Source organism: Gadus morhua, chromosome 15, assembly GCF_902167405.1.
Source record: "Gadus morhua chromosome 15, gadMor3.0, whole genome shotgun sequence".
NCBI classification, from domain to species: Eukaryota; Metazoa; Chordata; class Actinopteri; order Gadiformes; family Gadidae; genus Gadus; species Gadus morhua.
Genome location: NC_044062.1, coordinates 1632054 through 1660044, shown reverse-complemented (window position 1 = coordinate 1660044; position 27991 = coordinate 1632054). Strand labels below are relative to the sequence as shown.

Genomic DNA, 27991 nt, shown 5'->3' with positions numbered 1-27991 from the left:
AAGAGGAGCATCCTGTCTATCTGTACCTTTCATAAGGTTCTGGATCGATTCATCACGATTCGATTCAATCTGCTCTTAAATAATGAAAAGGGCTCAACTGTGTTACAAAATACAAATGTACTTTATTTTTTCTCTTCATCTTAAACAGGTTTTAAGTGCAAACTTGTAAATTGGACAGTTTAACTTGAGCTGTAAACAAAACTGTCTCAAGTCTCAAAAGTGCAATTTGTAAATTAGAAAGGAATTGCAAGTGAAAGCGTACTTGAACTACAACATTCCATCACTGCAAATTGCATAAAGGCATTGTTTATCAAATTGCAAAAATAATAATAATGGTAAAAAAAAAGAATAAAATCGATCTCACGCCCTGCGAATCGATATTGCCAAATGTAAATGAAGTCGATTCCATCTTTCCCCAGCCCTAATCAATACATCTGTCTCCCCCCCGCCCTAATCAATACATCTGTCTCCCCCCCGCCCTAATCAATACATCTGTCCCCCCCCCCCCCCTAATCAATACATCTGTCCCCCCCCCCCCAGGCTACATCGTGTTCAGCGGGCCGCGGCGGGCCAACGGCGTGCAGGGCCTGCGCTTCATCATCCAGTCGGAGAAGGCGCCCCACTACCTGGAGAGCCGCGTGGAGGCCTTCCTGGTCACCATGGAGACGGCGGTGGGCGAGATGAGCGACGAGGCGTTCCAGAAGCACATCCAGGCGCTCGCCATCCGCCGCCTCGACAAGCCCAAGAAGCTGGCGGCCGAGTGCGCCAAGTACTGGGGCGAGATCATCTCCCAGCAGTACAACTTCGACCGCGGTGAGGCCCCGCCCCCCGGGGCTCCGCCCACACTTCACACGGGTTTTGGTTTGGTTTTGATATTTTTGAAAAGATTTTTGATTTTTGACCAATCTTTTGAAAACCAAAAAATTAAAGATTTTTATTTTTACACGTACAGCACGTGTATACTATATGCACACATAACGTGTACATAATATCCGGTTTGGTGATTTATTCTCTTATTTAAATCTATCCCGGAGCTGGAGATGAGCATGGGCAGCCTTCCAGAGCGACAGTGATAAACATGGAATCAAGAAAAACACTTCCTCTCCCTCCCGCCCTCCCAGCAGTCTCTTCGGCGTGCTATTATGGGCTGTGAGGGGGAGGGGGGGGGGTCGGTCACCCACTTATCTAGCGCCTCAGCGTTGGCACGGTAACCCACTGCCAAGTCATTGGTTGGGAAGTGCCGCGAGAGGAGGGGAGGGCTCGCGGTCTGGGCACACTTTGTATCGCCTTTACACTCTCGTGCACACGCACGCAAACACGCGCACGCAAACACACGCGTACAAACACATACACTTCTTTCCAAGGGCCTGTGTGCTGGCACAGGTGTCCGGTAGCACACGCTGCACCAGGGGATTGGAAAGGCTGTCCTTGTTGTTGGAGAAACACAGGCGTCACTAATCTAGATAAAAGCATCCCGCTCTGAAGCAGCGCTGTGTTCCCGTCAGGACCGGTGGACGTTACCGTCGTGGGGACATTTTAGATGTCACGTTAAAACACGCTTTGACACAATTATAAATAAGACAAAGTGGACTGGAGTCCAACCCAGAGAACGGTGGTTCTGATGCCTGGCAAGGGATCTGTCTTTAATAATTGGACTTGGTTTTTGTTTTCCAGATAATATTGAAGTGTCCTACCTGAAGACCTTAACGAAGGAGAATGTAATGCAGTTCTACCGGGTGAGTCAGTGGTGTGTGTGGCATGACGGGACGTTTACACACACACACGCACGCTCATGACATCATATAAAGGAGCCCAGCTCAACACACACACACACACACACACTCACCTGGGGGGCGGTGGTTCACCTGGGGGGGCGGTGGTTCACCTGGGGGGGCGGTGGTTCACCTGGGGGGGCGGTGGTTCACCTGGGGGGGCGGTGGTTCACCTGGGGGGCGGTGGTTCACCTGGGGGGCGGTGGTTCACCTGGGGGGGCGGTGGTTCACCTGGGGGGGCGGTGGTTCACCTGGGGGGCCGGTGGTTCACCTGGGGGGGCGGTGGTTCACCTGGGGGGGCGGTGGTTCACCTGGGGGGGCGGTGGTTCACCTGGGGGGGCGGTGGTTCACCTGGGGGGGCGGTGGTTCACCTGGGCGTGTATAGCAGCCCTATACTCCGGTTATTCACGCCTTTTTCCACCCGAGTCTCAACAACCTGCTGTGTGCTTCCAGGACCTGCTGGCCATGGACGCCCCCAGGAGGCACAAGGTGTCTGTCCACGTGCTGTCCAGAGAGATGGAGACCTGTGAGTCTGGGGCCCGGGGGGGGGGGGGGGTCTGTTCAGCTCCACTGCTGGTCTGAACCTTCTGACATCGAATGCTTCTGTCGTCTCCCCGTACAGGTCCCGTCGTGGGGGAGTTCCCCGCCCAGAATGACATCGCCTTGGCCCCCGCCCCCTCCCTACCCTCGGTAAGAACCCCCCCCCCCCTTCCTTTTACCTTTTTTTGCCACCTTTTAATTTAGTCACAGCTGATGTGTGGACTCGTAGAATGAATCCCTTTTTATAAGTCCAGCAGGACAAAGAACTCTTCTATCCCTGGCGCAATACGTTTGCTCAATTTGCACAATTCTTTGCACGTACCTGTAACGGTACGTGAACCCGATGACTAGATAAGTATGACCGTTTCCCTTTTGGGACGATAAAGTTAAACTGAAGTGAAGTGGATATGAAGCCACGTTACACATTCCCAAACTTGAAGGATTCTCTTTCCTTCGAGCCCCCGGCGCTAGCGCTAAAGACCCCCCATGATGAACACGTCTTCACCCGAGACCCTCTGTGTTCTGTCCCCCCCCCCCCCCCAGCCCACCGTGGTGCAGGACATGACGGACTTCAAGAGGAACCTGCCCCTCTTCCCTCTGGCTAGACCCCACGTCAACTTCATGGCCGCCAAACTGTGAAGCATCCCCCCCCCCCCCCCCCCCCCCCGGACCCTCATCCCCTCCATCACCCACTCCACCTCCACCCACCAGCCACCGTCTCCCACACCTCCTGAGGGGGCAACACCTGGGCAGGACCTGGGGGCGCGTGGAGGAGAGGCAGGGGGGGGCGGGGGGGGGGGGAAGAGCGTGCATGAGCATGCTCCACTCCATGCAGTGGAACTTTAGGCACACAGACACACACGTACACACAGACACGCACACACACTCACACATAAACACGCGTCAAATTACGTCAAGGCAGAACTGTTTTAATAGAGTGTATCACACGGATGCTGCGCAACGATAGGTTCTTTCTTTTTGTCATGATGGACATTAAGCTGTAGCAATCCAGGACATTAGCTCACATGAAGGTCTTTTATTTTTATCTTGCGTTTTCGTGTTTTGTCTTTTAACACTTATGTTGCGTATCGACCGCTTGAGGCTCCACGATCACCCCCCGCCCCCAAAACGATGAGCCCTGACGCCGTCGCGCGACAGAAGTTATATTTTATTGAGGTCCATGTGTATTGAGGAATGTTTGCCTCGTGAGGGAGGGTTTTAATCAAAGGTTGGAAAGGTTTTGAAATGTCTTGCTAGAATGCTGGGATCGTCAGAGTGCTCCTATAATCTGCTTGTTTTTGGTTGAGAAAGCATGCCCCTGAAACGTTTGATTTTAAACCTTTATCGTTTTGTTTATTCTGTTTTTCTAGAGTTGTGAAATATATGGACTTCATCTCAGGGGTTCCCCTACTTGCTTTTTGTTTTTATCAGTAAATAAAATGATTTTAATTGACATCCTTCCTTTCCCCTAGCACTATCTGTCAAAGCGGTGGTAGGATTCTCCTTTTATTGGCCGGTTAAAGACAGGGAGGTCTTCGTTATTGCTTAGGGTCTTCAGTTTGCTTTCAGAGAGGGTGGTATGTGCCTTTCTAAAGGATTGCTGTGGCTGTCTAGACTTGGACTTTGGATAAGGAATATATATCTGCTATAGGCCTCATGTAAACTATAGCCTGCTCTCCTTTACTGTCATTTATCCCGCATCTTCTTAACTAAGCTGCTCTCACTCTGTGGCAGCTATAGCACCGACCCCGCGTTATGATCAGAGCGAATACACATATATTGATGGCAGGAAAGACACGCAAAAAAAAATGAAGTTATTTTTGACACGACCATCCTATATGCACTTCCGTCATTTAAGCAATAAAACGTGGGATCTGGCGATCGGTTTGAAAATATTAAAATCACCTTTCTCCGCACTATTGACTAGTATTGCCACGACAGCCATGTCCGCATGCTGTGCTCCCAGCGGACCGCGTTCTCATTTTTTTAATAGGTCCATGGTTCTCACACAGCCTAGAAGAACAGTGCAGGGAACCGCAGTCACGCTGGGCCGACGGCGTGGCCCGACTCTCTCAGGTGCTAACCGGCCTTCGCCAAGTCAAGACTGCTGGCTGGGAAATGCTGTCACTTCACGGCCAAAGTCCGTTTTGTCATTTTTTTTTCGTTCATCCACCCGTGTACCGTTTCTCTCAGGCCTAGTAGTTCGACCATCTGCAGTATTCAAAATACAAATAAACGATGCTTATTTAGTTACCGAAAACTTCTCCAGCGTTTTCCAGCATTTTATTATTTCTTGACTAACCAAAGCGAATAACGTCCCTAATGAATTTGATTTGAATGCAACCTCTTACGCGCATGATCCGTTGCAACATTAACAGAAACGATTGATTCTGGTGGAAACTGTCAACCAGCAGCAACAGAAGGTCAACAAACGTTGCCCAATGATTCCAGCCTTCGGCAAGCCAATTTTACACATCCACCCAAAAGTTGAATGTACATCATGGTGTACAATCGAACTGAAGCATTAAAGGTACATACTTTGCCTCAATTTTCATATCCAGTGATGCAACACTGTAGTTTGTCTCCTGTTTATAATTAATAAATGATGTAATTGAACTCTTCCTTGCAACTTCTTTAAAAAAAAATCCCAACAATGCTACACATCCACTTCAGTTTGACAAAAAAACATTTATTCACATTGACCAAGAAGGTACATTGAATAATGTATTTTCTTCAACAGATTAGAAACTTCTCTTTTGGCATCAAGGACCTCTTTACATTATCTTGGAGAGCAAGAGACTTGTCATGCCATCAGTTCCCCCAGCCAGAAAGGTGCACCTAGCTTGGTTCTGTAGAGTTAATGCAGATGACTAAAGGTTTGTGATTAATCGTGTATTTTATTCCTAAAGTCATATGGAAGACCAGTTAATGACCCATGCATTTCAATTTATTTTGTATATTGATCAAGATCACACAGGAGACCATTAACCATAAAGCTTTGCAGTCGATTTATTATACAGGACGTCTTTGCTCCAAGAAATGTGAAATCTTTTACATGATTAACATCAGAATAGTGCCACTGATGGATTTCCTAAATCAGACGTACATGTCCTGATCCAGATATTTAGATAATTACCAACCAATCGTCCAAAGAAGGCTTTCACCCGGGCCTGGCCTTGAAGTCACTCAAGCCGTAAGAGTCACCCGATTTCAAAACAAGAGGGAAAAAAAAAAAAAATTGGAAATTGCACTTAAAACTGAAAGCGGAACATAAACACCAGGGGAGAGAACGTCACTGGACAGGCTCTGAAAGAAAACACTTCTGGGAAGGAACCGCGCTGGGCCTGCTTCCCATCACCTGGGGAGGTGTGCCGATTGCCCTGAAGTCATCTTGGGTGTCTTGGAAAGACCCAGTCGACTCAGCACAGTCCTCTGAGCTTTCTTGACAGAATGAAAATAATCGTATAACAGCATCTCTTCCCTGAGTCGCCAGGGCCCGCTTCCACCAACAAGTAGCTTAATCCGAAACCTTGCATTGAAGGAAGTGTCTGAAATGCCAGCGTTTAAGCAGCCTATTGGTGGCCGTGGTTCAATAGGTTAAAGTAGACTAATACGGAGCACAGTCACAGGCTACAGAGAACGTAAGCTCTCGGCCGTCCGGCGCAGGTTGAAGAAGCGGTTAGTTTTCCTCTAGCTTAACGCTTGGTAGTTGTGGTTAATCATTTAAGTCTCATTTGTTAACGCATTTTATTCATCACTAATACATTCAACACATAAAATAATAATATTTATTTGACACCTCCCCTTTACCTGAGTAAAGGGGACTTTTTAAATCTGAAAAACAAAACATTATAAAACAATTTATTAATAATTTCCTTTTATAAAACTTTCTAAATACATGTGCCTGCGTCATTTATTTCTTCCCCGATCATCATAAAATACGTTCATACAAGTTGACAGGAGTACTGGAGGAGTGATTGCTTTGCACACAGCAACACACCCGCAGTACCTTCCTGGAGAGAAGCGCTTGTGTCGTGTGTTTGTGCAACGTGTGCCGAGCGGTGCCCTCAAAGTCTCACGTCTCCGTCCCCAGCTCGCGGTCGCGTCAAACAGTCATTAAAAACACAAGTGCGATGGCGGTGGGTTTGGTGATCATCCTAGCGTTGAATGTCGGTTGCAGCAGGAGCACGATGACATCAGGGAGGAGGTGTGGTCTGTGTCTAGAGATGAGGGGGTGATAGAAGGAGGTTGGGAGGGCCCGGTCACTAGGGATGGGGATCATTCATATTTATTGATATCGATACCATTTTCCATACTCCTTAACGATCCGAGTCTTTATCGATACCACTATCGATACTTTCCTATTAATCGGTGGAAATACGACGCGTTTTTAGTGATGAGGAAAATATTTAGGAAATAAATTGTATTTTAAATTAAATATGTAATTCTTAATAAATATTAAGATATAATAAATATATAAATAAATATATCATTAGTTTTAATTATATATACTAAAATGATTAGAGCACTATACAACTGTATTAGTGATACAGAAACATGAGTAATACAGTATTACCATGTTTCTGTATTAGTAATGCAGAAACATGAGTAATACTGTATTACTCATGATTCTCACCAAAAACTCAATTTACCATTTCTTTATATTAAATTTGAACGCTTCATGATAACCCAACAGTCGATTTACTGAGCCAACCTCAACACATCACGCAGCACATCTGAAACTCGTATGCTGCTGACTACAACACCGATTTCACAATTGGATTACTATTTTTAACTGACGGGGCTAGCGACAATGTCTGTGTGCGATTACCGCTCGTACTTTGAGTGGATGATTAAGACGGGCCCGTCTGGGGTGTGACAGGAGAAGGAGGAGACAATCTTTTGAACTCAGACAGTCGAAGGTACTGCATTTGGCCTTTATTTGATGCACAATGCTAATGTGCTTGGCCATTGAGGTTGTGTTCCCTCCCTTTACAATAAATTATTTTCGCCCTTTTCGCCCGTTCAGCCATCCTTGCGAGCAAAGTTAACTGCCAGACTTCACTAGTTTTACTTGTAGTACCTGTTTGCTTACAATTCCATTCAGAAACATTGGTGGACACGCTGCAGTGATTGGATTAATTTGATTTAAATGCCGTGACGCGACTCGAGAGACAACATTACGTTACAGGATCTACGGGACAAAAATAATAATAAATGAACGACGGGACTCGATAGTGGTATCGATAAGCGTTAATGATTTTCGGGTTTTGAAAAAAGTGGAACCGGGTCCTTGATAGAACCGGGTTTCGATCCCCATCCCTACCGGTCACTGGCTTCTGCTCTTCTGTCTGTCCTTCACACTCCCCCTCCCCCCACCACGGACCCGTTAGGCTTCCTCCGGCTCTGGGAAGTTGAGGATCTTGCGGTGGGCCTGCCGCAGGTACTGCTGCTGCTTGAAGTACACCTTAAAGGCCCCTTTGATGGCCACGAAGGCGATGCCTCCCTGGGGAGAACAAGAGACATGGGGAGGGTTACCGGACAGACCCGAGCACAACTCGGAGCACGTTGGGTGTTGGAGACGTCGCTCCATCCACCTAGTGTCGACTTTCATCTCCACGCCGCCCGTTTGGTTTCCGACACAGCGACTCCGCCGTTCCACGGGAGTGGCGCTGTTTAAGAACGCATACGGGGCTACGGCCACCCCCCGCTCAGAGAGCCGGCTGGGGGGGAACAGAGGGTTCAGCCGCCGTCACACGAGCCCCGCCGCGCCAGTGACCGGCCCCCGCGAGAAGGGGAGCGCCGTGTGTGGTCCCAGACGGGCAGGGGGTCCTGGAGGGTCTGAGGCAGAGTGGATGGGTGTGCGTGTGTGCAGATGTGTGTGCGCGCGTGTGCAGATGTGTGTGTGGTCGCGTGTGTGTGGTCGCGTGTGTGTGGTCGCGTGTGTGTGGTCGCGTGTGTGTGGTCGCGTGTGTGTGGTCGCGTGTGTGTGGTCGCGTGTGTGTGGTCGCGTGTGTGTGGTCGCGTGTGTGTGGTCGCGTGTGTGTGGTCGCGTGTGCGTGTTCGCGTGTGCGTGTTCGCGTGTGTGCCTGTGTGTGTGTCTGTGCGTGTGTGTGTGTGTGTGCAGTGACTGACCAGGATGGTCCTCTGGAGGTTGGAGTTGACGCTGCTGAACATGAGCTTCCCCACGATGGTGGCGATGGTGGGGAACACCAGCGCGCCACACAGGATGCGTGTGGCGGACACGTGGTCCGCCAGCGGGTTGGCCTCCGCCGGGATACGGGGTACCGGGCAGCCCAGCCCTGCAGGGAGACAGGGGGGTTACGGTGGATACTGAGGGGACCCAGCCCTGCCCAGGGGGGCGTTACGGTGCCTGGGTGTGTTGAAGGACGAGACCAACACCCAGTCGTTTGTGGTCATTTTGTGAGGGTTAGAGTAACAGGATCTTTTTGAGCGAGGCTATATTGTGTTAGGAATAACATTCATCAACAAAAAGATTATAGGTTTTAATAAGCGTGTGGTTTAATAGACTAAAATCGAATGGAACTGGGGTTTATATTTCCTATGCGACTCCATGACTCGTCTGGAGGGTTAGGGTTCAAACGACTGAAGCTCCGCTGTCCCCCAGCTTGGCTCGGACCAGGCTCCGCCCGCAGAGCCAACGCTGTGGCCAGGCTCCGCCCGCAGAGCCAACGCTGTGCGCTGTGGCCCGTTAGCTCATCTGGATATAAAGACCATTTCATTTTTTTCGATTGGTCAAATTTCCATCAGCTCAGATTTGACTTTGTCGACTACAGCCCTGATAACATATCGTCACTCAGTTAAACAGGCTCCGGGCTGGATGATTAAAGCCTGTAGAATCCATAAGCTCCGTGATTGGCAGAAATGAAGGAAATATATTGTCTATTATTTCGGCTGGATGAACGTTCCGATATTTAACTTGGCTTTTCCAGAGTCAGTCCCGAAATTAAGGCAAAATAGGGTTGTCCCCACAAGGACAGATGGGAGGACATACAGTAGTCCCATTTAATCTCTGACATGGTTCAACTCGTTACATACTCTATTTTAACTACAACATCTGGAAGGTGTGTGTGTGTGTTCAGTGTGAGGTGGGTCTCCGGACCGGACGAGGACAACCCGATGGCTCAGCTCCTAACGATACCCATGCCTCGTCTTCGCCAGAGGCCAATCAGAGCGTCGACCCTGGAGCGGCGTGCACCACGAGGGCCGGAGAACCCGGCAGAAGCAGAACAGTAGTAGAACAGTAGTAGAACAGTAGTAGAGGAGAGTCAGCCGGGCGGCCCTCACCTGGGAAGATGCTGTTGAGGATCTGCAGCTTGGTGGAGTACTTCCTCCAGAGCCGCAGCACGTACTCCTCCCAGCGGATCATCTTCCCCAGGATCAGCATGACGGGGATGGTGGGCAGGCCGATGAGCAGGAACAGGGGGTCCGCCCGCTCCATCACGTCCAGACCCTCCTTATGGCCCACCACCTGGGACCAGCGGGGAGGGGGTTAGGGACAGACAGCACTACGCCGGGAGGGGCCCTCACCTGGGACCAGCGGGGAGGGGGTTAGGGACAGACAGCACTACGCCGGGAGGGGCCCTCACCTGGGACCAGCGGGGGAGGGGGTTAGGGACAGACAGCACTACGCCGTTAGGGGCCCCCACCTGGGACCCCCAGAGGGTTAGGGACAGAGAGCTTTCTTTAGTGAATAAAACAGAACATAAGGAACTTAATAAATAAAAATAAATTGCATATTAAATCACAATCGCAATATTGGTCAAAACAATCGCCCTCAGAACCAACGCTAATGGTTTGGGGCCTCTTCAGTGCGCTTTCCTATGCGCCATGAAGGAGCCAACACTAAATGGCAGCTGAATGGAGAACAATGATGCAGCAGTTTCAATCCTGCTGGGGGCGGACGCATCCCGAATGAAAATCATTTTCCGTTTTAAGAACAAATAAAGACGGTGCGCGCGTGGAGAGCAGATCAACAACAGAAAGGAATACGAATGGGATCTGGAAATGAAAAGCTACCGAGGATTAAGAGGCTGTAGCGTGTATATACTTAAGAAAATCCTCTTTAAGAACCATGCAGTACATCTATTCTTAAATACAAAGATATGGCCTTTGGCCGTTAGAGTTTAAGGTGCATTAATCCATTGTTGCGTGCTGGTCCAGGGCGTGCTGTGTACGTTCCCCTGGCCCCGCGAGGACACACCTGCATGACGGTCACGGCCCCGTAGGTGACCGCCGTCCAGTAGATGGAGCCCACCATGATGCCCGCTGCCGCAAAGGGCCCCGCCTTGGAGATGAGCCGGTCGGCCAGGTCCAGCACATACACCACCGGGCCTGGAGGGAGAGACCAGAGCCCTGTTAGAGCCAGCACATACACCCCCGGGCCTGGAGGGAGAGACCAGAGCCCTGGTAGAGCCAGCACATACACCCCCGGGCCTGGAGGGAGAGACCAGAGCCCTGGTAGAGCCTGGCCCTGGGGGAGAGAGCGACCAGAGCCCTGGTAGAGCCTGGCCTTGGGGGATGGGAGAGACCAGAGCCCTGGAGGAGAGACCAGGGCCCTGGAGGAGAGACCAGGGCCCTGGAGGAGAGACCAGGGCCCTGGTAGAGCCTGGGGGAGAGACCAGGGCCCTGGTAGAGCCTGGCCCTGGGGGATGGGAGAGACCAGGGCCCTGGGGGATGGGAGAGACCAGGGCCCTGGAGGAGAGACCAGGGCCCTGGTAGAGCCTGGGGGAGAGACCAGGGCCCTGGTAGAGCCTGGGGGAGAGACCAGGGCCCTGGTAGAGCCTGGCCCTGGGAGATGGGAGAGACCAGGGCCCTGGGGGATGGGAGAGACCAGGGCCCTGGAGGAGAGACCAGGGCCCTGGTAGAGCCTGGCCCTGGGGGATGGGAGAGCCCAGAGCCCTGGTAGAGCCAGCAGTGGTCCACCAGGTAACACCTGACGCCCACTCTAAGAAGCCGGGTCCATGAATCGTCTTAACCTCCAGTGACGACGAGGACAGACGTACATTTAAACATGTTCCAGTCGGTGAGTCTGACGGCCCACAGTGAGTCACGCTGTGAATATTTGTTTCCATGGCAATTTTCGAGCAAGGCAATAATACCCATCAGGAGAAGCGATGGTGCAGTGGCCATCGTCTTCTTCGTGTCTTCGTTGGCGTGTCCCTCTGTTGTAAACCCGACCCGTGTCCCTTTCCCTGGTTGGAAACAGGCCTCATCTACACGCATCCACACAACAAGTGTGTGTTACTCCAGGTGCTACCCCAAAGACCGCAGGGGGAACTTCTGGGGCCGACGGTTGCTCCCAGGTCTTTCTTGGCTAACGTACGAGTCCACTTGGAGACCTAAACAATGAAGTAGACTAGTATAACATGGAGCAGCAATATCCCACTCAATCAGGCATGCCCTTAGCCCTTTTGGGGCATAGTTGGGTTGAGAACTGAAAACAAGGAAGAGGCAGCGATATCAAATCCACATAGTTTAAGGTCTAGCCTGATACCAAACACTTTAGTCACCGAGTCCTCTCTTCCAAACACCTGAGAACGTACGACCTGAGGAGCAGGGGGGCATCGAGACGCCCTCCTATCCGTGTCCTCCGCCCAGGGATGGCGAGGGCGACTCCAGGAAGACCACACAATATTCAGGCAACCGGCTTTCTTCACTGCACAAGTCCCACGCAGAGCCTAATAATAACCAGCCCAGGTGGTGGATGAGGCTGTGGTGAAGGACCGCAGCTACAGGACGAGGAGGAGGAGGCTGTGGTGAAGGACAGCAGCTACAGGACGAGGAGGAGGCTGTGGTGAAGGACAGCAGCTACAGGACGAGGAGGAGGAGGCTGTGGTGAAGGACAGCAGCTACAGGACGAGGAGGAGGCTGTGGTGAAGGACAGCAGCTACAGGACGAGGAGGAGGCTGTGGTGAAGGACAGCAGCTACAGGACGAGGAGGCTGTGGTGAAGGACAGCAGCTACAGGACGAGGAGGAGGCTGTGGTGAAGGACCACAGCTACAGGACGAGGAGGAGGCTGTGGTGAAGGACAGCAGCTACAGGACAAGGAGGAGGAGGCTGTGGTGAAGGACCGCAGCTACAGGACGAGGAGGAGGCTGTGGTGAAGGACAGCAGCTACAGGACGAGGAGGCTGTGGTGAAGGACAGCAGCTACAGGACGAGGAGGAGGCTGTGGTGAAGGACAGCAGCTACAGGACGAGGAGGAGGCTGTGGTGAAGGACAGCAGCTACAGGACGAGGAGGCTGTGGTGAGGGACAGCAGCTACAGGACGAGGAGGAGGAGGCTGTGGTGAAGGACAGCAGCTACAGGACGAGGAGGAGGCTGTGGTGAGGGACAGCAGCTACAGGACGAGGAGGAGGCTGTGGTGAAGGACAGCAGCTACAGGACGAGGAGGAGGCTGTGGTGAAGGACAGCAGCTACAGGACGAGGGCCACAACAGGCTGGGACACACTGGGGCCGTTCAGCGTGCATTACATACATCATGCCTTACACATCCCTTCAGTTATGGTTTTAGAACACCACTTTTTTCACGACATAAAGAATTAAAATCTATCTAGGAGTTATATAATAATGGTTATATCAAATACTTGTTTCAATAATGGTACATATTGACATTATTTTTTATAAATATCTGTCATTTTGATGAGCTCTTCTTCAGCTAAGAAGAGTAAAGCAAACAACCCATAGTTGACAGGGCAGGGACAGGGAGAGGAATGACTCCACAGGCCACAGCCGGGTGACTCAGGGAATTCACCCCATGGCCCATTCAAAAAGTAATCCATAATCCAATCGGCGTCATTTCAATGAAATGGTGTCAACCCACGCTTCGCGACTTTCTGTCTTTCCACCCGAGCCGGATCAGGTTGAGCAGGGCGTGAGCGTGGTGTGAAAGCTGCTCTGCTGGGCCGTCCCGGTATTCGGTGTGTCAGCCCGCTAGACGAACGTTAATAGTGGCGGTTTTCTCAAATTAGAACCTAGCGTTATTTTGAGGCTATGGGCTCAGGCGTCTGAAGACAAGTCAGGACTTTGTGCGCCCCACAAATCACCCGCGACCCCGCCGAGGTTCACACACATTTTCTACAAAACTGATTTCCTTAAGTGAGCGCCCCTGACATTGGGAGACCAATCAGCAGAGGATATATACAGTACCCTCACTGAAGGACATGGACAAAGTGGTAAAGGGTTGGCACATTGCAGAGTCTAATTGCACAATGGAGAAGTTCGTCTCCACAGTAAGTCAGGAGCAGAGAGTGCCTTCTGCCTGCTGCCGAGCCAGACACTCCTCAGCACACTGCTTTACTGCACCGGCGGTCGCCAAGCACATTGATCTAGCGGCGCTCGAGCGCATTAATCGGACATATTCTGATGACGCAATCACAATCCCTTCCGCCTCCTCCCTGCGGATCAGGCCAACATGGCCGGAGAAAAACAGGTCGCCCTTAATGGCCGTCGGTAATCTGGCCAGTTGGGCAATTCATTTTCGCCACTGGCAGCAGATTCCATAATTAAAATAATGAAACGGGAGGAGGGAGGGGGAGGAGAGAGGGGGAGGAGAGAGGGGGAGGACTTCCGTTCCTGTGCACTGGGAGGGAGGGCTTGGCACGATGCGTCAGCTGACTTGTTTACTCTCTGCACGCAGAAGCGAAGGAGGCGTGGCAAGGACGCGCTGTCCTCACATTCAGAGCGCCGGCCAAACCACTCACGGCTGGCCCGGGCTCCAGAGCAGGTGCTGACGGAGGGACGAGGGAGGGGGGCGGCACGGCTTAAGAGTCACCCAGCCGGCCCGCGTGCGTGGCCAGCCGTGACGCCCACCTCCATCACGGCCGTGCTAAGCCGCAGAGCGCAATAAAAACCACAGGTTAATAGAAGTGGTGCTCTTTAGCTCCAGTTGATCCTCCATCTGATCCTTAGCGGCCAGAGGGCATCGCCCGAGGCATCCCAGCGTGAGGAACACCTGTCCGGCCTGCTTCAACGGGCTGGCCTCCAGAGCAGCCCAGAGGAAACCACTCCACCACTCCACCTCAACACGCGACATTAACGATGGACATTTAATCATCCACGTAGAGCGACCGACTATGATAAAGCAGGTGGCTCTGATGCAGTAAAACACTACTGCCGCACCTTTTGAAAGAGCAGAAATACAGATCAGTTCACGTGGCTAATGCTAGAAACATCGGTTGTTTGACTGAAGAGTGCATCGTCTCAATTGGTGATTTTCTCTACGCTACATTAAAGTGGAAAGGAAGCAATCAAATAAAACATGTCTATAGCACTAGTTAAATATTTAAATATACCATAAATACAAATAAAGTCGGAAATATGTCCCGTTATTCAGAATGAAGCACAAACACGTTGCATTAATTACAATGTTTTCAGCCTGTGCGCCGCCATCTCTGTTTTCAGAATACGATGACGTCACGAGAATGGTTGGTATTAACATTCTATGTTGTTTACATAGCGGCTCATAGCCTCACAGGTAGCTTACTGCCTCAACAAAATGGATATGGACGAATGGGATAGACCCACCAATGAGGGCAGGCATCCAATTGCCTATGCTTTTGAGCCAGTAAGAGAAGTCGGAGTTTTAGTGCCCCCAACAGAGCCTGACTATGGAGGAGAAATAGATGAAGGAGAGAGAGATGTATCTGAGCGCACAGGAAACAATCGGTGGTGCTTGTGTGGGGTTTGTGTCCCTATGTCCACTGACATGGAGAGTTTCTGCTGCCATGAAATGAACCTGTAGTAATGCAGTGTAAGATATGTATATATATTGCACATTATATATTATTACATTATTATATTTTTTATATATATATATAATAATTATTATAATATAATAAGATAAGAAAAGTAAAGTACACGGGTGCAGCAGCTGGGCTCCACGCTGCCTTACAGTTCGTTAATTTCATGATACAAGTAATTGTCGTGCCATTTGGGTGTGCACGTGAATATGCGAAAATAGTGCAACCGACGGTGTTTGCAAATGGATTATTTCCGATAACAATGGATTATTTTGGCGATGGATTAGAAATTATCAAGAGCATGGAGCGAGCTAGTCTGCAAACAAGACAATCTTCAAACAGTGAGTGTACTTGTACTAATTTATCTGTTTCTCTAGTAGTAGAAGCTAAGTGTACCTCTCGTTCCTCTGCCTGGCAAGCACGTTTCTGCGCTCTTTCGCTGCGCATAAGAGCAGCGCCCGGGTCCGATCTGACGGGTATGTCCGTGTCTCCAGCACTATATCCACTAAAATTAAAAATAGTTGGCACAGCATCTGGCTTCAGGCGATTGGTGGGACGGCGAACAAATCTCCCATCTTCAGAAAAAGCTCCCTCTTCGATGTAATCAGCCTCTATAAAGTGGTCGCTACATACTCTCTGCCCTGGTCCCATTGGGGGGCTGAGGCGTTTCAATGCAGCTAACCATCTTCGGAGCACTTCAGGCTTCTTGACGGGAATTACATGGAAATGAACTATTCTACCGCTCTCCTTTAACCGATAAAATTCGTTTGAACAGCCAGGGGCAATACAAAAGGACCCCCCTGTTCTTCTTCCAATATCCGACATGTTTATTTTAAAGAGCCAACCATTCTGATGACGTAGCGCCTGCGTTTTTAAAACATGGCTGCGCCCTAGAGCCGAAAGTCGTTATAAACATGTCATTTTACGGTGAAACTACTTGAATTTCAGTATTGATGAAAATCCATGTGTTTCCAAAAATGAAAAAACAAACAAAAAATTGACACAGTTCTCAGTGCTTCATTTCCACTTTAAAGTTTAAAACGCAGTGGGCCTTTGGATTAAGGATTGTACATTTACATCTAAATGCAAATTGTCGACACATGTAAATTGTAAATACGTTTCTGGACGTCATCTCCTAATGGGGCCTGAGCCAACGCCACAGGAGGTCACAGGTAGGTAGCACCTCTAGGATGTGGAGAAACTGAGCAACATGATCACCAGCAGCAAGGTCAGGCGTTTCACAGCTAGGGTTTGTAGTAGGGATCGACCCATATGTATTTTTCTAGGCTTAGCTGACGACCGATACGCCGATACCGATTTTCTTGAGCCGACATTTGGAGCTGATACTGCTTTTGCTCACTCAATAACAAATGTTACAAGTCTCAATTTAAAAAGGAACATTTATTAAACTTTCTGTAAATCATGCCGGAAAAAAATAAAAGAATAATGATAAAAAGAATCTGCGAAAAAAAACGCCCGGTACACGTAAAAAACGCAAATATCCCCCGATTATATCGGCCGGCCTATATATCGGTGGATCAGCAGTCTGTGGCCGTTGTGACGCAGCCGTCACACGCCACGCCGGCTGGTGTCAGACCTCGTGTCCCCGCGGGCCCGTCCCAACGATGCTGCGTCACGCGTGTGCTGCGTAGAGTCCGTGATATAAGCGGGTGTGAAGGACGAGTCTGGGCGCGCTGGCCAGACTTCACCGCTGAGCCAGGTGTCAGCCTCCCCGATCTGATTGGTCCACGGGTCGGGCTATTTTTAGAAGCTGTGGAGATATTAACGATTTAGCCGCAGAGCAGCATTCTAGCACCGCCCCCCCCCCCCCCGTCCCCCCCCCCGTCCCCCCCTCCCCCTCTGCTGTGTCATCCTCCAAGCCCCCTACGCCCCTCCCCCGGCCTCATTCCATCCCGTCTTACCTCTCCCCATCCCTCCCCCACTCTCCCCCACCCTCCCAGCTGCACATCTCCTCTACCGCCGCAAAGGGATTTCAGAAATGGGATTGCTTTTTTTTTTTTTGTACATACATCAATAGGGCTGTTCTCAAATAAACCCATTTGGAGTCTTGCATGACTCCCACTATTGTTTTTGCAAATGTTCCCGTCGAAGGACAGATGTAACAAAAGGACACCAGTAAAACGGATATGAAAGGGTGTCCATTAGAGCAAACAATACGACACTAATGTTTCTAATCTAGCCCCACTAGCTTTGTTAATTATGATCCAAACAGATAATAAATTGCAACAATAGCGAAGGCACTGTTGGTCACCCCCTCCAGCCAGGTTTTACCGCCTTTCCCTCAATGCATATCACTGGCTAAGGACATAGAATGTCACGCTTCACTGGGAAAACAAGGTTGGTCCAATGTTATTAAGGCCCCGTCCACACGAAGCCGAAACGGGCGAAACCGTTACGGTTTCGATCTATCCGGTTTCGAAGTATCTCCATAAAGACGAAGCCAAGCGAAACCGGATAGATCTGTAGAAACGCTGTAGTAAACATTCCAGGCCCATAAGGGGCGCTGCTTCTGGTACACAAATCCCGAAGAAGAAGAGGCGAGCATGCGCATAAAGGCTTCCCCCCGAACCACTAACAACACAAACAAACAGCTCTTCTACGATGGCGAACTAGATTCTCAATAAATAATGGCTTAGCAACCCAACAAGGGACATGATATGCTGCAGAACAATTACAAGCTTGTAGTCCGCCATCATCTTTTTTGTTGTGAGTTCTGAGACTCCGCGGGCTTAAGAGCCATTGGCTAGGAGGTCGAGGGGTGGGGCGATGACGTCATGGTTTGCGGTTTCAGTCGGTTTCAGGCGTCCACACGAAACCAAAACGAAACCGGATAGATTTGAAACCACCTCCGAGGGTGGTTTCAGAAGTTTGCGGTTTCGGTCAGCGGATTCGCCGGCTTCGTGTGGACGGAAGGCCGAACCATACAAGACCTTTGCGGTTTCGCCATGAAATCGGCTTCGTGTGGACGGGGCCTAAGTATACTTGTGCAAGGTATAATTACAATAGGGTAGGAGCTTTATGTAATATTGAGCCAAAGTGACTTTTACTATATTAGCCCATTGTTTGAATGATTGTCAATCATGGTGGAACTAATGTTACACCCCAGAGAGTGCTATTAAGTCATTAAACAACTAAAAATATGTAAGGAATACTAGAGTGGGGCTTATAATGTCCATACGCTAGACCATGATCGAGTTCATCACCGCACTACATCATTAGGCCTCGTATCTGTGGATGCAGCCAAAACACAATTACCACGGCTGAAAGAGCCTCCGACTTGAATCTTTATTTCATAATCCAGAACCCATTTGCGCCCGCTCGCTACCCCAACATCCAGATGATTGAGACAAGATGAGGCTGAACCTTGCCAGACCTCATCTCAATCAACCAAACAAGAGGCGGTCCTGACACAAAGCCTGCGACCACAAACCTCAGACTGTGTGAGTGGATGTTTTAGAGCAAACCAGACAGACTACAACAGAGCCGATCCAAATCAACACAGGTGACGAGACAATGAGCCACACATTACGATTCCTCATGTGTGCCACGACACGATTCAGAGGAAGCCTTTATCCAAATTTACACCGCCGTACATTTGCTGCTGCCAAAACCAGCGGCGCAGTCGAGGACATTGAGCAGATATAAAGACGAAAAACGAAAGGGCGTCGAGATGGAAAACTAACATCTAACTTTGTGCGGCAACTTTTCTCTTTCTCTGGCTGGCTGTTGATGACCACGGCAGGTGAAGGAAGCGGCCCGAGACAGAACTCTAAATGAGGTAGCACTGGGCTAACAGAAGAGATCCTTAAACAACCCGAGGGCCCGATGCTGGAAGCGGCAACACCTGATTTGGTGACACATTGCACTATGCCAATTAAATGTCTTTCGGATTTATAACCGTCTTCCTAACTGAGATATGAACCGATGCATCGGTCCTCCGGGGGTAAAGTGAACGAACCTGAAAAAAAAAATATCTATGTTTTGAATAATTCATTGTTTTTTTCAACCCAACAAATAAGGTACTCTATTTCATTATTTTATTTATAGTTGAGCCAATAATGAACATTTTATAATTCCATAGATGCAGTTAAGCCGCCTAAAGCTGCAGAAGTAATTCTGGTGATTGAGGGATCACAAACATAGCCAGGTGCAAAACACAGCTCTCTGAAAATGCAGAAAAGGTCATGCAACAAAAGAGGAAAGCCCTGAAGACAGCCGGGCCTAAACCAACAGACCGAGGGGCGAGGGAACCAGGACAGCACAGCTCCGTTCCTATAAATATACACAGACCTGTTTACCAACTGAGCCCCACGTGAACACATTGTCTTCTGCGCTCAAATTACACCTATTGCCCTCCTCTTTACAGGGCCTCTGTCTTAGACACAATGGCATGTATTCTTTTCCATCCTGAAACGATAGCTTGGCAAGCTGTAGAAAATGATTTTCCGTCAACAAAACATTTTGTTTGGAGCAAAACTAAAACAAATTATTTAGAGGTTATTTGACCTCTAACTGTGTGTACAAACAAAAAGCAGGGAAATACATTGAGGAAGGAAAGTGCCCACAATCTGGCCGAAGGCAGAGCTGCAGTGGGCAACTATTTAGCAGATGACTAAGTAGAAACAGGCCCCCTGTCTTTCTCTGACGTGTCAAGCTAATTACAGCAGCGTTTTCTCCAAACTGCCATTTGTCTCTTTGCATGAAGCCTGTCCGCACACTGCACGAGAGCCCTTTCTGATGCCCGTCAGGCTGAAGGGGAATATTTACACTCTGCACCGCAATGATGACGTCGGTTGCCCAGTAAACAAACATCTAGCCGGGCATGAAAAACCAAACAGATTCGGGAGCTGGTGCTAGTTACAGCTGCTGCCTACTAAAGAGTTCCACTCAGAAGAAACCCTCATCGTGATGCCAACTTGAATGCAATTTTTTCAAACATAATACTGGTTGGCCAGGAAAGGCCAATGCTGCAATGCTGACTTACTTGAAAAGGCTTGTTTTACTATTCTTACATAGTTAATCATTTACTTATTAGTGTTTCACACAAATAGTGTGGCACTGGAATTGTTTAAATATAACTTGAACTGAGAAAAAGGCCTGTGTCTTGCAACTCAATTATTAACGGTCCCTTCAAGTTAGAGTATCCAATAAGGCACTTCTTAATATAATCTCAAGGCTTAACACTTTCAGCATGGCGCCAGGAACATGATAATCTCATTCTAATGACTTTTGTTGGTTGAGGGGGCTTTGTCCGGGGGCAGGGAGTCCGGGGGGCTACCCACCGAGCTTGGGGAAGACGATGAGGTACTCGGCGTTGCACTGCGGGCAGGCCACGCGCGCCGTGCTGTTGCCGCGCTGCTTCTCGTCCACCCAGCGCTGCAGGCACGACTGGTGCACCCACTTGGTGGAGCCCCGGCAGCGGCATGGCCGGACCCACTCGGCAGCGCGGTCGTCCTCGTCGGTGGCGAAGCACACCCAGCAGCTCCTGGAACCCAAGCAGACGTGCAGCGTTGGAGCGGGGACACGAGACCGGAGGGGGCGGCTTCTGCCACACACCTTCTGGATCAAACCATGACACGACTCAAGTCATTTCATAACATCAAATTTGCAAACCGTTGTGTTTAAATGGTTGCACCCGACTACACTCATTTATTATTTTACTGGAAATAATGGCAAATACAAGATAAGCTAAGCTAAAGCAATGGATTATTCTTTAAAACTTTCACCATTCATATTGAGGAGGCTGAGGTCTGGTGTAAATTAAGCTGAACTCAAAGCTGAGGTAAAACCACTGTGACTGCACTGTCCAAAGCCATCGGGGGCAGTGGCAGACGGATAGAGAGACAACGTAATGTAATCCTAAACGTCCTCTTTCAGAGGAAAAGTGGGCAGTCAGCAACACAAAGTCACTCTTCAAACACAAGTCAAAGCAGTAGCTTGAACCAGACTTGGCAGGAGGTTCATTCCGATAGTGGCAACTGGGCCTTTTTACTGTACTTGGAATAACGCTCATTAATCATAGCTCATAGTAGCAGGTAGTGATCAAAGTCTCTCTGGGATAACTAGACCGAACGCCCTACACAGAAACACTCTAGGCCAATGACTCCACTCATTTATTTTTTTAATCAGCCAAGAGCTAAACATGTACCATACAAGCTATTGTTATCTGTATCAGATTTCCGTTTCGATTTAGGCCTCATTAGGCACAGCTCTAGCAATATCAGAGCAGCACTCAATCAACCCAAATGAAGGACAGACTGAAACCTGGGACGATGCTGAGGCAGGTGCAATGTACAAACAATAGGAGGAACCTTGACCCACAACACCGGACAATCAGCAAGAACAACGTTGAACTTTTGAACTCGCACCCAAGGCGACACCCTATAGCCAGAAAGATGTGTAATAAGGAAACAACCACGCCAACAGATTACTTCGATTGAATTGACGGTAGCCAAAGGATACATTTGATTAAGCCAGGCGCCTGTGTAGGGAGATTCATTTCTGTAGCACTAGAAACCTAGACAGATGAACAGAATACATTTCTATCTCATGTCATGCAGCTCAAATACTCATTTACAACCCTATACAGACTAGAGCATCCGTTTATTTATTTAAGTGACGGCTAGAATATACCATGCCCCGGCACACATCAGAATGGTGCTCCGTGAGACCTGGCCAGCGTCCAGTGCACCCCTCAAACTAATGGTGGCAGACAATGGCCCTCTACGACTGAGGGGGGTTTTGGGTTTCAGCCCTGTGTGGCAGTGATGAATTAAAGCCGCTCCATCTCCAACATCTGGGAGTATATTGGATATCCAGTGTGCAGTACTTCTCCGACTCGGACGCTATATTGCCGTTCCATAATTAATCACCAGCACAGCGGTGGCTGGACGGATCCCCACCCCTGCTACGCTGGGTGCGCTCAGCTCCGGGATCCGGACCAGTGGCATTCCTAATGAAAAGAGTGACTCGACGAGGATAAATATTCATAGGCTGGGGCCGAGCAGCTGATAATGCAGAAACGTAGGGCCACGTCAATGGCGCCTGCTCCCACACCAATGTGTGTCCGACAGTCCTCGCAGGACATGTCGTTTTTCTTATCATTTAGGCTTTAGGCTAGCTAGGTCCCTGTTTTAAAGAGGAATAACCATAGCTCTTGGGGCATTGAGCAGTGTGATAACTAGGTATAAAATATGGCAGGAGTCCTGAACGCCCTTGGATATTCTCTTAAATCCAATTTCAAAGTAATTTAGGTCGACCACAAGCTTGTTGCTAGGAGATCATTTGGCTGTGTAACAGCGGCTCTCAACCTTCTCCTAGCTATCTGTATATGACATTTACTTCCTCATTACCATAATTAAACTGAACCGCTTAGAAAGACGATATTTCAATGGATGAATGAAACCGTGATGAATTTACACACCTCCCATAAACCAATAGTTTAAATTAAAATAGATAACAAGATGAATAGAGATGTAGTCTATACTCACACCCTTTGTTTAGCATTAACAATATGCCTCTCATTTCTTATCAAATATGTCAGTATGTCAACACTGAGCGCTGACATAGCAGACAAATGGACATTGCTTTGGCAATGTCCATTTGTCTTTGTTCATGTCATCTTTTGACAGCATACCAAGGACTCAAGAGCAAGGTCTGCAGAAAGGTTGAGGCCAAAGGACACCAATGCATCGACAACAGGCCCAGCAATGCTCTTGACCAGAAAAGGCGCCAGGAACACAACAGGTATGTTCAGAACGAGGAGGCCTTCAAGAATGTCTTCCCCTTCACAGGAACAGGAAAACCATAGAGCATTCATTAGCCGCAGTGCCCGGAAACGACGTATCAACTTCTACACCACAGCCTTTCAAGATGGAAACAAAAAACTAGGGATGCACCGAATTTTTGGCAAATTCGGCCAAAATACTTTTATCACCGAAACACGGCAGAAACAGAAATTTGTGATGACGCAAACAAAAAGCGCGGCCAGCACACGCTTGTCTGGTTAAGTGCCAATATGTCTGCGGTGTGGACGTTTTTTCAATGTTTCTGAGAAAGACCCACTTATAGCGATTTGCAAAAATTGCAATGACTTAATTTTAAAGAAGTTAGTACACAGTCATAGGCTTAGCCATAAATGCAATGGTACTAGGGTTGCCGCGGTGTGGACATTTTAACACCGAGTAATACACTCGTGTCAACACCGGTATTACCGAGTATAAACTTTGAAACTAGGTCAACTCTCCTCTCACACTCAGTGACAGCGTCTGGCAGCGCGCCAATTCTCGGTAACAGCGTCTTATAACATTCTATATATAATAGTATAATGTAATTTCATAGATAATATCATCACGGCCAAAAGCTCTGTGCGCCTCCGGATGGCCGAAGCGCGGGGAGCTCTCGTAGGGATTGGGCCTAAAGATGAACTGTGTTGCACACTGTTGGCCTCAACACCGGTAACACCGGTAAAACCGTATACCGCGGCAACCCTAAATGGTACTAATAATTGGCACAATCATTCCTTACGGTGTTGCGGTTTTCGGCCTTGGTTTCCTCATTTTTGGTTTCGGCCAACAATTTTCATTTCGGTGCATCCCTACAAAAAAAACCTCCAAACCATGAAGTTCAGAAAACAATTAAATGATGGACTGAACATCCCTGTGCTTCCTTCACTTGTACACTGCCTAAATCCCCCTCCAAAAGTTCATCATACAGGGAACTGGCCTGAGCGGGGACAAGATGTGTCTGTAGAGAGTGCCCTATTATTTGCCATGTATAATTCAGCCTGCCTGCTCCTACACTTGAATAATGGATGTCAAATCTCTGGCCTTCTGTCATCTTCCTGTCCTGGGCACATGGCGGGCCTGTTATTTGCGGCTGTGGGGGATTGGGTGAGGTGGGGGACTGGGTGCGCAGGCCTGTGCGGGGGAGCGGATGGGTGTGTGGTTCTGTGAAAGGCAGTGGCCACAGTCAGCTTGGATTCTTTGCTCAGGTTGCTGCCTGATTTTCCAATACTACCCCGGTGCTGAATTAATCATGAGGCCCTAGGAGAGCTGCCTAGGGGTGGGGTGCTCGGTGACATGGCCAGCCTACGTCCCGAATGATCAATCTCGGGCTCCTTCGGAAACTTTAACCCTCCAGTTCTCTCAACGGCCTCACCGGACGAATCTCCAGCCACTGTAGTCCTCCTCTCAAGCCGACAGATACTATATACAGCTACTTCTCTTACCGCAGACTGTGGTTAGATTACGTGCTGGAGTCGCAACACTTTCAATGCATGAAGGATGATTACCAGAATGCTTGATAGATGCGCGTGCTTTGCGAGTGCCTGTAAAATCATACCAAGTTGTTCATTATCAAGAAATGATCTCGAGACGACAACCACCCTAAACCATATTGTTAATATAAACCTATAATCTCTTGCTGGCTGTAGACTCTAACCTGCTGAAGGGAACGCTCAGAAAACAGGAGATAAGCCAAAGCAATACGCTACAAAAGGGGACTGAATGGAGATTAACACCTGTCACGAGAGTTCCCCAGAATAATAACCTTGAATTTGGCAGGGATGAAAATAGAATCAGGGACTTGGTGCACTGCACCAGTCGTACTTGAAGAGAATAGGTTAACAGTGATTGAAAAAATATCTGTTCATATCCACAAAATTGAACTGGAATGGCATATCTCAAGTAAACTCAAGTTACTTGAATACTGGGCAATTCTGTATGATACAAAATTAAAAGACAAAAAATTAAATAAATAAAAGCATTTACTCTCAAAAGCTTTCCGTTTCGATGGAGTAAGGACAGTTTCCACTGAAATGACATGAAAGACGGGCTGATGAGGGCTGCCTCCTAAGACTTTGACAGAGCACGGTGAATTTACCACTCAACTACACAGGCAACTCAAACGGCTCTTCTGGCTCAATGTGGCGAGCAACCCATAATGGACTCCTTCTGGAGACAAATCCATAATGCGTTTTTGCAACCATATTTCTCTTATATAGGCTGATGCCAAGTTTGAATGTGGATACAATTTAAGAGTCATTATGAATTGACGTAATTATAAACGGGTGTTATTTTGCACCAAGGGGAAAAGCGAAAAATAAAGACTTTCTTCCTCACGGTGGAAGAAATAGACAATAGTGTTTTGACTGCATTACAAAGACGAGTGGACAGCGCTGCCACTTTCTCCTCGTCCCCCCGCTCAGGCTTCACTTCTTTAAGAAGGGCCCTGGACGCTCCACAAAGAGCCTTTTCAATGGACGGCGACACGTGACTGTGGGAAAACGGGAGGTCCCGTAGCACGCAGCAAAGCACAGGAGCGAGGGGCACGGGCCCAGAGAAGCTCATTAAAATAAAAGTTTGAAATGCCTAGAGGGTCAATCCGTGAGTGGACTGCAACAGGTGAATGATAACGAAAAAGGATGTATGATAACGATACGATTCCGAGGGCCCAGCTTGCCAATCAAAGACAATGCTAGATTTGGAGTGTGCTTATAAAATAGCCCAGTCAAACAAGAGTCAGGCTATTATCGAGGGTGAAACCTCACTAACCCTAACCCCAATTTAGCAACAGCTAAACAGAACCGATAATTTACCGTCCAAACCAGTTGGGGGCGCTTACAGCTGAACCGTAGCGGAAACTTGCTGTGAAGTAAAAAAAAGTGAAGAGGAAATGAACAACTGCAGCCTGCATTGTCCTTCGTCAATGTGAAAGTGACAACTTGACCCTCTCTAAATGGATGTTATAAAATAAGTACTCAATGATACAATTATGTTTTGTTTTCATTGATCGCTTGCTAAAGAAATGTACACCATGTTTGCACAGAACATCCACGCTAAATACATTGAATGATGCCAAATAAAGTCATCAGGATCACGCCATGACAGAGTAAGACGGGGAGAAGTGAGGCATAAGACTTGTGAAAAGGGTCAAGATAAATTGTTTGAACCTGTCTCCACTTCCAGTTTTGGAAAGAGGCATTGGAGGGAAAGTATTCAGCTTGTGGCCAGGCTAGATAAGCACCCACTGAGGCATGTGTTGGTCATCACCAATAGAGGCTGGCTGGCACTACATCCATAAAGGGCCCATGGCATACATCCTCCTGGTATCTGTTGTCAAAACACAGCCAGGGGTTATTGGCCTAAGCACCAACACACGTGACTGTCACATGACGGCAGGCCTCGGACACAGACCACTGAACACACAGACATTATGTTAGAGAAACACCATAAGGAAGTGTTCCCAGTACAAGGCTTGATTTTAAAGTTGGACTATTAATTTTTTTGTCATGCTGCCTAATGTTAATGTTTGGTTTGTGTCAAGCCAACAAGTCATCCACTCTGTTATTCATTACACATGTCAAATAACTTACACGCTACATACAACTACGTCCAAAAAAATGAATTGAACCATCACCCAATAATTTGGTGGGTCATCTGACAATCAACAATTGAAATAAGGAGTGAGATGTAAAAAAAAAAAACGTCTGATCAATGCTAGCCAACATTCATTGATCTAAGTATTGGAAGTCTGAGGCTAGCAACACTATATTTATTAACGCTAGCATATTTATTAAGTTAACTTCCTAATTCAAACTTATCTTCCATTCATGGAGTCTGCAAAAGCATTTATGGAAAGTAAAATAAATGTCGTTGACCTATGTGCACATGTCTCCAAGTCACCAAGAAGCACATACATATATATTATAGAAGGGGACAGTTATGGTATCCAAATTGTTCACTTCAGTTACAATTAAGTACAGGTGAATAGCTGATCCCCATTGTTGTTCAAATAATTGACCTCCAAAGAGTGTCAAGACCTCATGACTACTGTCAGGTTTACTCAGTTGAAACAGTATTTCAGCTAACCTCATTGCTTTAACAGGCAGCAATGTTTACCGAATTGGTCTTGCTGTCAAACCTGTGGAGAGATCTAATGCTTTAATGCAGAAACGGGGTTCAAGTTGCTCATAGAGGACGAATGATTATACAAGTGGCTGGCATGTCAAACCAGTAGGACAGAAGTTATTTCTGGATCCTGAACACAGCAACGAGCCCACTGTGTGAATCGAGCATTTGCCTGAGGGAGTTTCTGTTAAATTGCATCAGTAACTCACGAAAGGTGCATTAACTCTGCATAATGGTTAACAATTGCAACGTTTATAACTCGTAGTTCGTAAAACCGCAACTAACGCAAGAGTAGTGTAACATGCTAGTTGTATTGACGGGAGTGTCCCCTGACTTTCTCAGTTTGGGGGCATTCCCAGAAGATGCCCATGAGACTAGGACCGCTTGGCGCCGTCACCTGTTCACGTATGCATTGGAGGTTTAGAAGCACGTGTGCCACATCAAGAAATGTTTGAACAAAGTGAAACTTCAGCTCAGCTGGCGTTAGCTTACGGAGGCTAACTGGCCTTCTGCTCGAACTCACCTGTCCAAGTTCTGCTGCATAACCACGGCACTCTGCTCCGCCATTATCGTGAGATGGAAACAGGTCACCTATCTGCAAGTTGCCAAAGTTGAATTCGTTATAATATAAAAACTGCCAGGCAGGCTCGTTAATTTAGTGCAGCTTGCGGTGGCAGTCAATCACTAGCTGAGAGTAGCTAACAAGCTAAAACGGCCTTTGTGTTGCTAAGGAGAGTCGGCCGCGCGTTTGCCAATTAGTGTATCCCTAATAACGGCCCATCTTCGGTCACCCCGCTCTTAATATCACACATTCGTGACCTTCAATCTAATTTCAAAACATAATTGAAACGGCGACGATAAAGACGTTATTTATCTCGAACACACCAGCATGACCGTTTGCTGCGTGGACGGCCCGCCCCTGGGTTAGCGCGACGTGCCCTGACGTATCGCGTCATCAAAACAACGACGACGTTGACGCTTGAAG

The 27991-nt window shown here is 48.4% G+C and overlaps 2 protein-coding genes across 3 annotated transcripts in view; one reads left to right on the top strand and one right to left on the bottom strand.

Moving 5' to 3' along the window:
* ide (insulin-degrading enzyme) overlaps window positions 1-4928 on the top strand; it is a 29193-nt gene extending 24265 nt beyond the window's left edge. The window contains 5 exon segments of the mRNA XM_030379699.1: window positions 541-813; window positions 1675-1736; window positions 2226-2298; window positions 2395-2462; window positions 2856-4928. Coding sequence (XP_030235559.1) covers window positions 541-813; window positions 1675-1736; window positions 2226-2298; window positions 2395-2462; window positions 2856-2951 — 572 coding nt within the window. The 3' untranslated portion in view covers window positions 2952-4928.
* A 315-nt stretch (window positions 4929-5243) lies between these two features.
* Window positions 5244-27970, bottom strand: marchf5 (membrane-associated ring finger (C3HC4) 5). 2 transcript variants are annotated; one of them, XM_030379126.1, is made up of 8 exons: window positions 27892-27970; window positions 27530-27601; window positions 20380-20582; window positions 10537-10667; window positions 9621-9804; window positions 8448-8614; window positions 7639-7818; window positions 5244-6532 (listed from the first exon to the last, which is right to left on the bottom strand). In XM_030379126.1, exons 2-7 carry the CDS (start codon window positions 27571-27573, stop codon window positions 7702-7704), a joined length of 846 nt encoding a protein of 281 aa, XP_030234986.1. In that variant the 5' UTR covers window positions 27574-27601; window positions 27892-27970; the 3' UTR covers window positions 5244-6532; window positions 7639-7701. The 2 variants fall into 2 exon arrangements, with proteins under 2 accessions (XP_030234986.1, XP_030234985.1); XM_030379125.1 differs by having other exon boundaries at window positions 27530-27955.
* Between the last annotated feature and the right edge of the window lie 21 nt (window positions 27971-27991).